This window comes from Mirounga angustirostris, unplaced genomic scaffold (assembly GCF_029215605.1).
Source record: "Mirounga angustirostris isolate CCGP_5_RB_7025 unplaced genomic scaffold, mMirAng1.0.hap1 SCAF_6, whole genome shotgun sequence".
Classification (NCBI taxonomy): Eukaryota; Metazoa; Chordata; class Mammalia; order Carnivora; family Phocidae; genus Mirounga; species Mirounga angustirostris.
In genome coordinates this window covers 101,068,946-101,083,124 of record NW_026991714.1, presented here as the reverse complement: position 1 = coordinate 101,083,124, position 14,179 = coordinate 101,068,946, and the positions used below count along the sequence as shown (strand labels likewise).

Sequence of the window (14,179 nt, the reverse complement as noted above, 5' to 3'; positions counted from 1 at the left end):
CAAGAAGAGGACAGAGTGCTGGACTCAGAGTCACCCAAAGCACATCTGTTCTGCGTTGGGGGCACCTAACCCATCTTCAAGCATTTGGGAAGCTTCCCAGAAGAGGGGAGGTCCAAATGAACCTTTAAAGCTAGCCAGAGGTTATCAGCTTAAAGGCCAAAGGGAGGCAGAACAAAGAGACTGGGAGGAAGGGTTTTCCTGGCAGAAGGAATAGACTCTGCAAAGACATGAAAGTGACCCCTAAGAGGAGAGTGTCAAGGGATTCAAAGAGGCTGGGTTCGGTGTGGAGACAGAGGTGCTGAAAGAAGAGGCTGCAGAGGCAACCAAGAGTCAGATCACCCCAGTGTCGTTGGACCCCTCTGCTGTATGACCTCGGGCAAGTCACTCCCTGTCTCTGGGCCTTTGTTGCCCCTCATCTGAAAAACAACAGGGTCTCAAGATCTTGGAGCTGAAGGCTACTGCTGCTACCCCCTTCCTGGGTTCCGGGGATCAGGAGTCACAGGGGGCTGGCGGGGCAAGGTCCAGAGTCTGGGACTGTGCCTGAGCCAAGCAGGGAGTGGCCACCGCCTGGGAGGCAGCTGAAGCAGGCCCAGAGCATCGGGAAGTGTGGCTGACAAGCCTCTACCTTATGGACCTGGCCAGGCAGCCTGGGTAAGAACGAGGGGCCCTGCAGACTGTGGTAATATTGGATGAGGGGCTGCCCGTGGCCTGAGACCCAGAGAAAGACAGAGCTGATCCTAGAGAAGGGCGATGCCAGGCCTGTGTCACTCGCCCCCGCTGATGGGCTGTGGACCAGCTCCCTGGGTTGTCCAGGGTGTCTAGGAGACAGACGGCCACCCCCCTCCTCAGAGGGGCATGAGGGTGCAGCCCTGCTCTGGCCCACCGCCCCTCCTCCCTGGGCTGGGCCCTCGTCCCCAGCACGCCTACCTCCGTAGCCCTCATACACACTGATGTCGAAGTAGCTGCCAAAGGCGGAAGCGTTGACGATGCTGTAGGTGATCTGGTTGTTGGGAGGGGAGTCTTCATCCGTTGCCTAGAGGGAAGAGTACAGACAGGGCCCATGAGCCCTCAGAGGCTGGGCGGGAGGGGAGAACTGCCCCCTCGGGATCCCCTGCTTTGGGTGATCCAGGCCCTCCTTGTCCCTCAGCCGGAGGCCACCCTCTGGCTCCCAGCAGACACACCTCATGTCGGGGTGTGGAGGTAGCGTGGGAATCTAGAAGGTCAGCTGGAGGCCTAGGGGAAAGAGGGAAGGCCAGGGCTTACCCCGGGATGGAGAGGGTCACCACCATTGGCACGACCATCTCCCAGATCCTTCAGTCTCAGCTTGAACACCCCACCCACAGAGGCCTTCCCTGACCTCTGGACCAGGTAGGCCCCGCGCTATGCACCCCATTAGTCCCTCTGCACCTAGCTGTGGCTTCCTGTTCCGTTTTTGCTTGCCTCCCTCAGACTGTCAGCTCCATGCCAGCAGGAACCTTACACTTCTTTTTTTTTTTTTTTTTTTTAAGATTTTATTTATTTATTTAACAGAGAGAGACAGCGAGAGAGGGAACACAAGCAGGGGGAGTGGGAGAGGGAGAAGCAGGCTTCCCGTGGAGCAGGGACCCCTATGCAGGGCTCGATCCCAGGGCCCTGGGATCATGACCAGAGCCGAAGGCAGACGCTTAACGACTGAGCCACCCAGGCGCCCTAGGAACCTTCCACTTCTTGATGGCTGCTGTATACCTACAGTCCGGCACAATCTTTGGCACACAGTAGGTGTCAAATAAATGTATACTGCATGAATGCAAAATGGAGGGAATGTCCTGGAATGAGGTCAGAGATCTCTCTTCCCCTTGACGGTCTGACTGAATTAATTAGCTGCTTTTCAGAGGTCTCTGTTCCGAGAGAGCCTCCAAGCCATCCCACCACTCTGGTGTACTGGGAGCTGAGTGGGGCGTGACGGCACGGTCGGTGGGTTCTGCCTTCTCTGCATCCCCCGTGCCCACCCCTGGTCCCTTGCCTTCATCCCTGCATGCTTCAGAATCCAGTTCTAAAGGGAGGCTCTGGGTCCTCTCAGTCTGGGTGGGCCCACTGGGGGAGGGGAGTGGGGACATTAAGAAGTCTCTGGTCAGAGTTACTCTGCCTTGGGGGAACTCACTGCAGGAGGACACTGGGAGTGTGGGGTCCCGAGTTCTGGTCCTGGCTCTACTACCCCACTGCCTCCTCGTGCCTCTGGGGACTGCCTCTCCCCTCCCGTTTCCCCTTCCGTGACATGGTCTCTGGTTCCTTCTAGCTGGGGCCATTCCAGATTCTAAGCAGCCACCAAGGGGCCCGGATGGAGGTCCTTCTGTGAGATCCTGCTCACCACTTGCCAAGGGAGAGGGGGAGGACATTCCCTTGCTGAACAGTGACCTGAAATTTAACCTGACCCAGACACTTGCCCCACTCGGTTGCCAGGGACACGAGGGAATGCTCAGAGGCCTGACGCAAATTGGGGCTGAATTCTTTGTGGATGGCAGGCTGGCCTCTCTTGCGGCAGCTTCCACAGGGCGGTGGGCAGGCCGAGGGCGCCGAGGGGAGGATGGGAGGAGGGCGGGACCGCAGGATGCTCTGGCATCTTACCCGGAGCCGCACCAGCTGGGTGACAGAAGGCTCGTTCTCCCTCAGGGCCCCCACATAGGCATCCTTCTGGAAGGTGGGCACGTTGTCGTTGACGTCCAACACGTTGATCCTGACCCGGCCTGTGGTCTCCTCACCACCCCCATCCCGGGCAATGACTGTCAAGGTGAAGCGCTGGATGAGCTCATAGTCCAGTTTGGCGATGAGCATGATGAGCCCTGTGTCCTTGTCCAGAGAGAACCTGTGTCAGGCGGGACAGGGGAGAGAAAGGGACCTTGGTGTAAAGCAAAGCGGCTCACAGATAAGGCCTGTATTTACCAGCCTGTCCTTGCCCGAGGTGATAAACAGAATAAAGTCAGAAATCTGCTGTCTTTTCACTTACCCTGAATCAGAAGAGTGCCTATTTCTAACAGGGAGTGGGGTGCGAGGTGGTGGGCAGGGGTGAGGACCACATGGGGGAGGGGAACAGTCGGGTACTGAAAGGGCAGGAGCAGGTTGATCTCGTCAGAGAAGAAACTCAGGCAGAATGACCCTCCTCCTGCTGTGAACAGGAGTTTCTGCCTACTGTAGATGTTTAGATGCTGGAAAACAATCATGGTCAGAAATTCTGCCATCCCAGATGGTTTTGCACCAAAATGTTTTAAGTGGGTGGTAAAGCATCCAGCTAGGAGAGGGGTGGTTGGTCATCTCTCGGGAGAGAGCCCTTCTCTTCTGCTCCAGGGCGGAGCCTTGGCTAAGAGCCTAGCAACTGTCTCCCCGAGAGAAATGAGGTCCAGCGAGACCATCCATCTGGCCGCCTCCTCTAAACAGCCCCTTGGGAGCCTCCCTTGAGTTGGAAGTTGGCACCTGTATGCCCGGATCTGGTCCTCCGAGTCTGGAAGGTCCTGGCTCCAAGACCAGGAAAGAAGATGGGAAGAGATAAGGAAACCCAAGTTGACCAGGACGAGGCCGTGTGGACACGGGTGCCCTGAGGGATAGAGGTGCCCTGTGCATGCCTCCTATGGCTGGCTCCTTCCTCCCCTCTTTTTTTTTTTTTTTTAAAGATTTTATTTATTTATTTGAGACAGAGAGAATGAGAGAGAGAGAGCACATGAGAGGGGGGAGGGTCAGAGGGAGAAGCAGGCTCCCCGCTGAGCAGGGAGCCCGATGCGGGACTCGATCCAGGGACTCCAGGATCATGACCTGAGCCGAAGGCAGTCGCTCAACCAACTGAGCCACCCAGGCGCCCTCCTTCCTCCCCTCTTGACGCTCCAACCGGAGTGGCAGAGAACGGCCAGATGTGCCTAACAATCTCTGTCTCTTCCCAAGCACTCCCACAGACAGCCAGGGCCCAGAATGCAAGCTGACAGCCACTGTCTTCCTCATCCTGTCGAGCGTCCAGATGCATCAGACCCTTCATTTTTAGAAGCAGACCTGCTCTCTGACTTCAACTTGGCTTTTGATCATGTTAAAAATGAGAGGGTTTCCCCTTCGGCTTAACTGAGGACAAGGGAAAGAGATGGCCCAGAGGCATGGTGGGTGACAGGGCAAGGCTCCCCCAGCCAGGTGGTGATGCAAGCCACCCACCCGACGGCTGAGGTACGAGGCGGGCCCCCTCCTGCTGGAGGCCGGGCATCCCGGTGGTGAAGACCACATGCAGAGGCCAGGCCCTAGAGCTTACCAGCTGTGTGACTTTGGGCAAATGACTCAGCCTCTCTGAGTTTCCTCCTCTGCAAAGCGCAGATGATAACAGTGACCAGTGCTTGGGGGGATGAAATCCGATCACGTGCGGCAAGCCCTGGGCGCAGAGCCTGACACACAGCAAGGGTTCCCAGATGCTAGCTGCTGCTATGGCCTTCGCTAGGAGCTGTCACCAGTGTTTCCGAGCTGCTTCATTCCCAAAGCTAAAGGCTATCTTTTGAGGGTCAGAGAAGCGATGCCTCCGAGAGTTTAGAGGACTTGACCAAGACTGTGCCACGGCCAGGGTGACGCTGGCCGTGGCGCCCGTGGGTTCTGACTCCCCGCTCAGTGCTCTAGCCACGGCGGCACAGCACCCTCCCCGGGCACTGAGAAGTTTCCTGAACCTTGAGAGTAGCCGAGTGCCACTGCTGGGGTGGGGACGGGGTTGGGGGGCATTGGGGCAGGGTCTTACCGGTCAGGATCATCGCTGAAGAAGTAGTTGACTTCCCCAAAGGTGCCCACGTCATTGTCTGTTGCCTGCAAAGGTCAGAATGAGAAGTCACTGCTGCCAGACCCAGCGAGGCTCCTGATCTCACCGGGAAATGTCCATAGCCAACCCGTGGTCCTCCCACGCAACTCCTCTGGCTGCATTTTCTAGAGGTGCGTTCGTTGTTCTGTACGGGGGCCCCGAGGCACCAAGCACTATTGACAGTGACAGTGGAGAGCCCAGTTCTGGAGGATCGGTCTTCTGCCTAAATCTCTAACGTGGGGAAACCACCCCCTCTGGACTCCTATCAGGCCAGGCAGGCTTATGCTCTGCAGAGGCTCAGAGGGCTTGGGGAAGGGGTCTTGGACCTGTGGCTTGGGGGTCGCAACTTGAAGGTTTGCAAAGTATTGCAAACAAAGGTGGAAGTGGGTTCCACCATCTGGTGGACTCTTCCAGTGCTTCTCTCCCAGTCCCCAAAGCATCCATGTGGGATGTGCTTCCTGGTGGGAAAGGCCCCTCGGGGAAGGGGCGATTCTAGAGTCCTGCCCCTGACACCCCTTCCAGCCTCAGTTTGGTTTGTGAGTCTAGCAAGACCTCTTTTACCCGGGCTGGTCCCGCCTGGCTTCTGCCACTTGCAGTCGAAAGAAACGGGGGAGGAGGAGGAGAGGCCTGCCTCACACGGATGACTGTGGCAATGGTGGTGACCACTGCCCGCCTGTCCTGTTGTCCTGCCTTTTACATTTTCAAAGACCACGTATGGTTATCATGACCTCATTTTATCCTCACAACTGTCCCACATGATGAGGAAGACAGACATTTCCACCCATTTTGCAGATCACAAAACTGAGGCCCCGACCCCAGTGAGGCCCATTCTAGGTCACGAGCCAGGTTACGAGCAAAGGGAGGCAGAAACAGGGATCCCGACTCTCAGCCTGCAGTTCCTTTCTTTAGGCCACCCCAGTGGGGCCCCCCTCCATCTCCTGCCTTCTCCAGGACGAGGGCAGTTTCAGCAGAGGTTTGGCTTTTGTGGGTGGGACTTCCGGCTTCTGCCTCATTCTTGGCCCGGCCATAGTCCACAGTGTAGGTGAAATGACACCATTCATTCGTTCGTTCATTCCTTATTAAGCATACACTGTGTGCTGGGCACTGGGACTCTGCCCCCTTCTCAGGCCACTCACTGCCCTGGAGCGGGACAGCCTGTGGCTGCTGCCACATAGCAGGGGCAAAGGCTGTGGGCTGACCTTGCGGACATCTGCTTTACATTCAGGGCTTCTTGATGAGACTGTGATTGGATAGAGTTTCTGCTAATAAAAATCTGTTTCTTTTATTTTTTAGCTTTAGTGAGGTATAATGGACAAATAAAATGGTAACAAATCTAAGGTGTACAATGTGATGATTTGATTTTTTTTTTTTTAAGATTTTATTTATTTGAGAGAGAGAGAATGAGAGAGAGCAAGCACATGAGAGGGGGGAGGGTCAGAGGGAGAAGCAGACTCCCTGCCGAGCAGGGAGCCTGATGCAGGACTCGATCCCGGGACTCCAGGATCATGACCTGAGCCGAAGGCAGTCGCTTAACCAACTGAGCCACCCAGGCGCCCCAATGTGATGATTTGATATACGTGTATACTACAAAAGGATGTCCCCCACTGAGTTAATTAACACATCCATCTCACCTCCCTTATTTACCTTTTTTTTTTTCTTTTTTGGTGAGAACACTTAAGTTCACTTAAGTTCTACTCTCTTAGCAAATTTTAATTCTACAATACAGTGTTATCAACCGTAGTCATCATCTTATACATTAGATCCTCAGACCTCATTCACCTTACAGCCGAAAGTTTATACCCTTTTACCAACCTCTATTTCCCCCACCCTCTGTATCTTTGTACTAAGTATTTTTTGAGGTTCTCTTTCAAGTTCCTAGATTTTGTGAAATCTATTAAATTCCATGTTATGATAAACCTGAATGTTTGAGAAAAATTTGTGTTCAGTATACTTAGTTGAGGAAGGCAGATAAGTGAATAACATATTTCAATACCAAACGATCCAAGTGAAAAAAAATATTTAGACCCAAAGGGTTCAGATCTCAGTTATCCAGGGGGAAGCCATTTCTGGGGCCAGGGGCGGCCTCTTGTACCAGATTCCCATTCAACGTCCCCGCTGTCTGCGTTCTGGAAGACTGTGTGCAGACTTCCACTCGGCCAGGCTCCGAGTGCACCATAAGTTCTCAGGGATGCATGTCGAATAAGTGACAAAGACGACGCTGAGCCGTGGAAACCCCCTCATACGCAGGACTGATTCCCGGACAGACCCTCCCTGGTGCCCTGAGCCACTCCTCACGACAACTGCCATTTACTGAGCACCTCGCACTTGTCACACATTTTATCTTCAGAATCACCCTACAAGGTGGGTCCTATTATCAGCACCACCTCCAATTTAGAGACAAGGAAACTGAGGCACGGAGAAGGTAAAGAGCTCCCCCAAGGCTTCACAGGGATTTGAAGCTGGTGTTGTCTTGCCGTGCCCTTGGCCTCAGTGTGTTATTGCTTTTGAACCGAGAGGACAGCTTGCTCTCAGAAGAACCTACGCCTGGTGATTCCAAGGGAGAGGAGACAAAGCTCCTCAGAAAAAGGTCCCTTCCAGGGACGAGAGGAGAAGTGAGGAGGAGTCCCTAAGTTCCCTTTTGCCCCACCAATCATCATCACCACATGTGGTAGTATTCAACTGTAGTAAAGTGCAGCTTGGCCTGGTGATGCCATCAGGCCCCTTGGTGAGGGGTCCGTGTGGCCTGGAGACCCCAGGTCCAGGCCAATGTCAACAGCGCAGGTCACCGTGTGACCAAACATCACCACCCCCGGCCTCAGCATCCTGGTGGGTCAGAGGAAAGGGTCTGGGGGGGCATTGGAGGCAGAACCGCACCTGCCGGGCTCACCGCCCAGCACTCGGGGCCTGGCACAGAGCAGTGGCTGCATGAATGCTTGGAAAAGGAATGAATGAATTCTAGTAAGAAGGGGTTGCAGAGATGGGGCAAAGCCAGGGAAGAGACAGGATTCCAAGGGGAGGGAGCAAAAGGGGCTGAGAGAAGAGGCCAGGGACCCGAGAGAGCAGCTAGGAGGTGTGGAGGGGATCAGGAGGAGAGGAAGAAAGGGCTGGGTTGTGTAGGAAGTGAGGGGCCCCATCAAACCATGAGGGGGTTCCTGGCCTCAGAGACAAAGCCCTTCCTATCTGGGTGACCTGTGAAATTGCACTCAGACTGTCAGGGCAGGAAGGACCCCGGAGGTCCCCCTTGTCCGAGCCCTTTCACCCTGGAGTCTGGAGTGGCTGAGGCCACAACGAGATGGGCTGGTCCACTCTCCCCGGGCAGACACTGGCCTCCAACCCCCCAGCCCCAGTCCCTGCATCCTCCCCCCACGGCAGGCTGGGCACAGCCATGGCTCCCACAGTGACCCCTTTCCCCTGGGGCCTCTCGCTGCCCGCCTGCACTGCTGATGCTGACCAGGGAAGGTTTGTGAGTCCTTTAGTGCCACCGTCTAATGATCGTATGAAATATGTATGCCCAGTGAAGAGGAGAGGGAGAACTTTCATCTTTCAAAGGCACGAAGCAGAATCAGAAGAAGATAAAAAGTGGCTTTTGTGCCCCTGCCACGATGGGGGCCGCCAGCACTGGCTCGGAGGGCCTCGCCGGGGTGCTCGGGCCGGTGCCAGGGGCAGGGGGGCCAGGCCAAGGGCGCTGTGCCTGGGAGGAGGCAGCAAATCCCATCACTCGGCGGCCCTGCCACAAGGCCCTCCTGGGCTCCCCGGTGCCCTCAGGGGACGGTCCCTCCTCCTCCACACACACTTGTGGCCCAGCCCCTGCTGCCAACTTCAGCCTCACCTCTCACCCAGGCCAGACCAGTGTGGCCCAGCCCATCTGCTCCCTCTGCCCGGACCGCTTCCGTCCTCCTCGGCTCCCCAAGGCTGGGTTAGGGCTTAGCCCTTTGGGAAAGACTCCCAGCCCTGAAGGTGCCGTGAAGAGGAAGCTCTCAGCTGCTGTGTTTCCTCCCCCCGGGTCTGGCTCCCCGGGGACACGGCGGGGTCATGGCTCACGATCTCTGTCCTCTACAGCGACGTCTGCATCCACACACCTCCACAACATGCGTTCACATACGCGTTTTTCATGCTGGCCCCAGGCCCGTGAGCTGGGTCCTGTTATAACTCCCTGCTCCTTACCTTTACCTAATGGGAAGCAGACAGGATCATCCACAGGAAAGCTGTCCAAGAGCTCACCGCTGCTAAGTGGCAGAGCTGGCCTCCAAATCCCTGTGTTTAAAACCATTTAGCACCTCGAGGGCTAGGTGCCTCTGAGTCGGGCCTGTGTAGCCGAGGTGCAGCGTGCCATGCGGGCTAGGCCAGTGGAGGGCGCTGCTGGGGCCTGCACCCTGCTCAGCCTACAGCCTGCCCCACTCTATTTCTCATGCACTTTTCAATCAGCCTCCTTCCCAAGTCCTGCTTCATGTCCGCGCCACTGAAATGAATCCAGTGCCAAATAGACAGCGACCCTTGGGCCCACTTTAGGAGGGAGGGGTTTGGGAGTGACCAGGGTCTGTACACAGAGGACACATGTCCTCCTCGTGCCATGAACACCCTCTCTCCTGTCGTGTTAGCCACTGGTTTTGACTTCTTGCCCCTGGGTCTCTTATGACCAGTCTTGGTAAGCAGTAAAGTGTCCCAGTGTGTACCTATGGGTTAGATTCTAGTGCTGGGGATGGCAGGGGGTACGCAGAGACAGCAGAGGGGACGCCTGCAGCGTAATTGAAGTGCTCATCTAGAACCCTGGTCTGGCATTTTTTTAGAATTCTAGGAATGAGTATATCTGTCTCCCTGCAGGGTTATGTGTGGGGTCTCACGGGCCGGTCAGATAGCTACAGGGATGGGGGAAGGGGTCGGCGCAGCTGGCCAGCTCTCACACCGTACCTGGGAATTCTAAGAAATGCCAAACCAGGGTTCCAGGCCTCCCCTCTGCTGTTTCTGCGTACCCACTGCCATCCCCCAGGGCTAGAATCTCACCCACAGATACACTCTGGTACACTTTACTGCTTACCCAGGGGCATGAAATCAAAACCAATGGCTAACATGATCTTCCTCTGCTCAAAAATCTTCGGTGGCTCCCCATTGTTGTGGAATTAATTCCAGACGAGCACCCTGGTGTCGAGGCCTGGCTGGCTTTGGCAGTCTTGTACCCACCTCCCCATGACGCACCTGGGCTGTCCTGGGTTCTGATGGCCTGGTTGTACCTACCCCTTCATTCTGTAACTGCCATCCAAACCCCAGCCCAGCCCTCAGGACCTGCCCCAAATGCCTGCTCACTGAAGGAGCTCCCCGACTGCTCACTCTTCTTGACCTGAGAGCCCTTGGCTGTACCTCTTTTGGAATATGTGGTAGAATTTGCCATTTCTGAAAACTGCCCGTGTGTGCCCCTTGTCCACCCCTTGACAGAGAAGTCTGTATCTAACTCATTTTTGTATCCCCTGTTGTGGCCAGCACAGGGGTCAAGATCTTTGCCAGATTTAGTAAAACCTGGGATTTCCACCGTCAGTCACTGAGGGCTGGCATGCCCTTCCTTCTGGGGGGCTGATGTCCCCCATCAGCAGACACCACCGTGGGCAGTGAGCTGCCAGAGCAGGGCCGTTCAGCTCACCCGGGGGGCACAGCTGATGTTTCTAAAGCCTCTCCAATGAGTTTCTCAAGCTCTGATGTCCCCCCGAGCTCTGCAGCTTGAGTAGGGGGACTCAGCAAATGGCCCATGCCGTCAGCCTGCTGGGGCATGTGCAGAGCAGGTGGGAAGGGGCCGAGTGGGTCTAGAGGGGCAGATGGAGGACACCTGGCACATCACGGAGAGAACCTTCGTGAAGACAACGACTAGGCCTTCAGTCGAGTATTCAGTAAATATCTTCCGGGCTCTTGCAATGTGCCAGCAGCCATACCAGGCCCTGGAGTCATGGCTATGGGTAAGCCAACCCCCTTGCTGGAATGTGACTTACAGATGGGAAGGGCAGAAGACGAGAATGCAGGGGAGAACTAGCTGAAGAACGTAATTTCAGATGATGGTAACAACCGTGAGGAGAGCAAAGGGGCTAGCAGGTGACAGGGCTGCTATTTTAGACCCCGGGAAAGATCTCTTCATCTGGGTGTATTTGGGTCTATGGGGCGGCCACCGGCCGGACATGAGAAGCCCTTGGGAGCTCCTGGGGAGAAGGGCCCTATGGCAGGTACGGAGCTCAGAGGCAGCTCAGAGCACCAGCCTCCTCCAGCGCAAGTGGGTGCCGCCCAGGAAGAGGGGCCTGCACGCAGGGTCCGCAGCTGCCCCCGCCGCTGGCCTTGGGGAGAGGGTGCAGCTGGGACTGGCTGCTTTCCAGCTCCCAGTTTATAGGGCATCTCCTCTGATTCTCCCCAACATTGGCATTACCAGCAAAACTAATTCCCTCATCTGGGCCTTTATAATTGCATCGTGAGTGCTTATTTCCGTGATGGACAATGCCGGCCGAAGTGTAATTTTCTTCTGCTGACAAAAAGGAAAAAAATAAATACGCACGCATGGTGGGGGAAATTCCAAAGGTTAAGACAAGGTGAGCCTGCAGTGGGGGAATAGCCAAATTCCCAGACTGGTCAGGCCTGAGTCGGAAATGCCCATCTTCCCTTGGCTACGGGGAGGTTAAGATGGTGCCCCTGGCCATCGCCCTTCGAGCACATACTTTGAGCTATGCACCGTGCCCAACGTTTTGCCACACCTTATTTCATTCCATCTTCCTGACAGCCCTACCCTGGTGATGGGGGGACCAGAACCAATGTTATCCCCATTTTACAGATGGAACTGAGGCTCAGAGAGATCAATCAACTTGTTCAAGGTCAAATGGCCATGGTACAAGATATGAACTCAACTGTGCTCTCGCGTGCTAGTAACCACTCCCCTCCCCTGCTGCCCCTGTTGGTGGGGCTGGGGAAGAGGTGTCTTCCTGCAGTTTGAGAGCTCAGCCATGAGATCCAGGGTGCCCCTACCAGGTCACTGTCCTTGCCCTCCAGAAGCCAGACGAGTCCCGCAGGCAGTCTCCTTCTTGCCATAATGGCTCTGCCCCAGCCTCTGCCTGGAAGGGGTCGGCTCCAGCACCTCTGGCCATGCCCGTCAGCAGAGGAAGCAGGGGTCTCTGGCTGTGGTTTCCCAGGAGGCAGGCCCTCAGCCGAGACCCTTGGCCCTCAAATAAGGCCCCCCCACCTCTGCCCAGGCTTGGTCTTGATATGTGCATGTGGCTCAGGACCTAGACTGGGAGAGGCTGTCCCCTGCTAAAGTCAGGCTGGCTGTGGGCACCCTTCCCAACCCCACCCAGGGCTCTTCACCCAGAACCCTCTGGGTACAGCACTCCCTTTAACTTGTATGCCAGGGTTCTGTGCCCAGCCCAGCTCATCACATCTCACACCCACTCCCAGGACCCACCATTTCACAAGTGGTTAGGTGCCAACCCCTCCCAAGGGCCCCCTTCTGATCCAGCCTATTTTCACAATGAGCCGTCACCATCTCCTACCCTCTTCCATTCATTTGCTCTGGACCAAGGGCCTCCCTCGCTGACACACTGTCCCCATCACGTATGTCTGCACCTCACTACCGTCTGTCTTAATAGCCTCACAAAGGTCCATCACGGACACTGGGCCTTAGGCCCCGAGCTGACTCCTGCCTGCTCTGGCCTTCTCCCGGGTCTCCCTCCGAACTGCCACCACTCTGACAGTGCTGATCCCTCCCTGGGGACAGACAACCTCCTCTCTCACAGTTTCAAACAGCCTCCACCCTTCTCTATAGCCTGAAAGTCCTGTTCTTGCATCTTCTCTCTTCCTGTGTCCTCGCGCTTCCCCACCCTTCTCGCTCTCTCTCTCTCACACACACCCTCTCTCTTCCTCTCCCTATGGCTCAGACAGCCCCCAAAATATCCCTGTCCTCCTGCCTCCCATAGAAATCTTCTTTCTCTCTGGCTCAGGTGGACCCCATCCCACTACACAATCTCACACACACATGCACACACTTGCACCCACCCTCAGTCTCGGGCAACTCCCACCGCATCCTGGTTTCAGCCCCTGTGGCCCCTCCGCACCCCTTCCCCGCCACCTGTGTGCGCTTCCCTGCAGGCTGACAGCCAGCAGGCACTCACTCAATCACTCCCCACCAGCGCCCGCACCCCCGTCACGCATGCTCGCCCAGACACCCCGCACGGGGCTTCTGTTCTGAAGCAAGGCGGGCCCAGCTGCCTCCCCAGCAGCCCTGGGTCCTCACAATGGTGGCAGGCGGTGGGCGCCGGCGAGCAGTTCTGCTCCCGTGCACAAATCTGCAGAGAAGGGCACACTGTACAATTTGTTCAGGAAACAATAGCAATGTTTGACATGTCATAAGGATTGATGGAGCAGAAATTTACATGGGAGAATGCATTTTTAAACAGCTCCATGGAGCCCCGGTGCTTTGCTGGTAATGCTTTCCACATTCATCATTCGCTGAGCCTCTCTGAATAACTCCTTAAACTATGGGAGATTAACTGCACTCTTGCAAGCTCTGGGAGGCTGGTGTGGCCAGCATGAGGCAGGAGGGGCTCCGCGGGAGCCAGGAGGCCAGAGGCCGCGGGACCTCCACTTGGCCTCATCAGACCCATGAGGCCTGGTCCTCTCCCGTGCTCCCGCACTCCCTCCCACGGCACACTGCGAGAGGATTTTGAGTCCTTTCTAGGACACGAGGCAGAAGCCAATGGCTGGGAAATGTTTAGTCGGCCCCGCGCTTCTGGGGGAAATGCTGGGTGTATCAGTTTCGCTCATCATCTAGAAGGAAGCTGGGGCTGATGGGTGAGCCTGTGGTGTTAGGCGGGCAGGAGGGTTTGGCTGGAAGCTACTGTTCTAAGCACCTTCGCGGGGGTGCCGGCCAGGGGGATGGTCACACTCCTCAGAGGAGAGGAAGGAGCCAGTAGCTCTAAGGAAAATGCTGTGTAGGTGCTGAGAACCAAGGGTAACCCTGTGGGCAGTGGTACCAGGGAGTGAACAATAGGGTGCAGGAGAGAGCTCAGGGACACTGTAGATCCTAGGGAGAGAAATATAATCAGGAAAGCTCCTGGGCCCTGCTCTTGGCTTTCTGGGCACATAAGAGGCCTTAGGACAAGAGGGTGCCGCTGGGGAGTCCGGGCCTGGAGACAGAGGCTCAGAGCACATGGGACAGTGGAGTCACTCATGGGGGGGTGGAGTTACAAAAGGGTGGGGGCCCAGCTGGTGGTGGGGGAAGGGAAGAGGGCCTCTCCTCCCTCGTGTCCCATTATGGATCAGGGATGGACAGCCATGACTCCGTTACCCATGCCCATGGCAGACTGACTCACCATGGTGCCGAGGGCATGGAGGTCCTCGGGATCTCTCAACACTGTTTTCCCTACAGCCACT

General features: G+C 56.1%; 1 protein-coding gene across 1 annotated transcript in view; it reads right to left on the bottom strand.

The window, feature by feature from the left end:
* LOC129045890 (cadherin-23-like) overlaps positions 1-14,179 on the bottom strand; it is a 328,281-nt gene that overhangs the window by 47,316 nt on the left and 266,786 nt on the right. The window contains exons 14-16 of the mRNA XM_054508206.2: positions 4,733-4,797; positions 2,605-2,842; positions 928-1,033 (exon numbers count right to left, since the gene is read on the bottom strand). Of these exons, the coding sequence (XP_054364181.2) occupies positions 928-1,033; positions 2,605-2,842; positions 4,733-4,797 (409 nt within the window). The remainder of the gene's footprint in view (positions 1-927; positions 1,034-2,604; positions 2,843-4,732; positions 4,798-14,179) is intronic.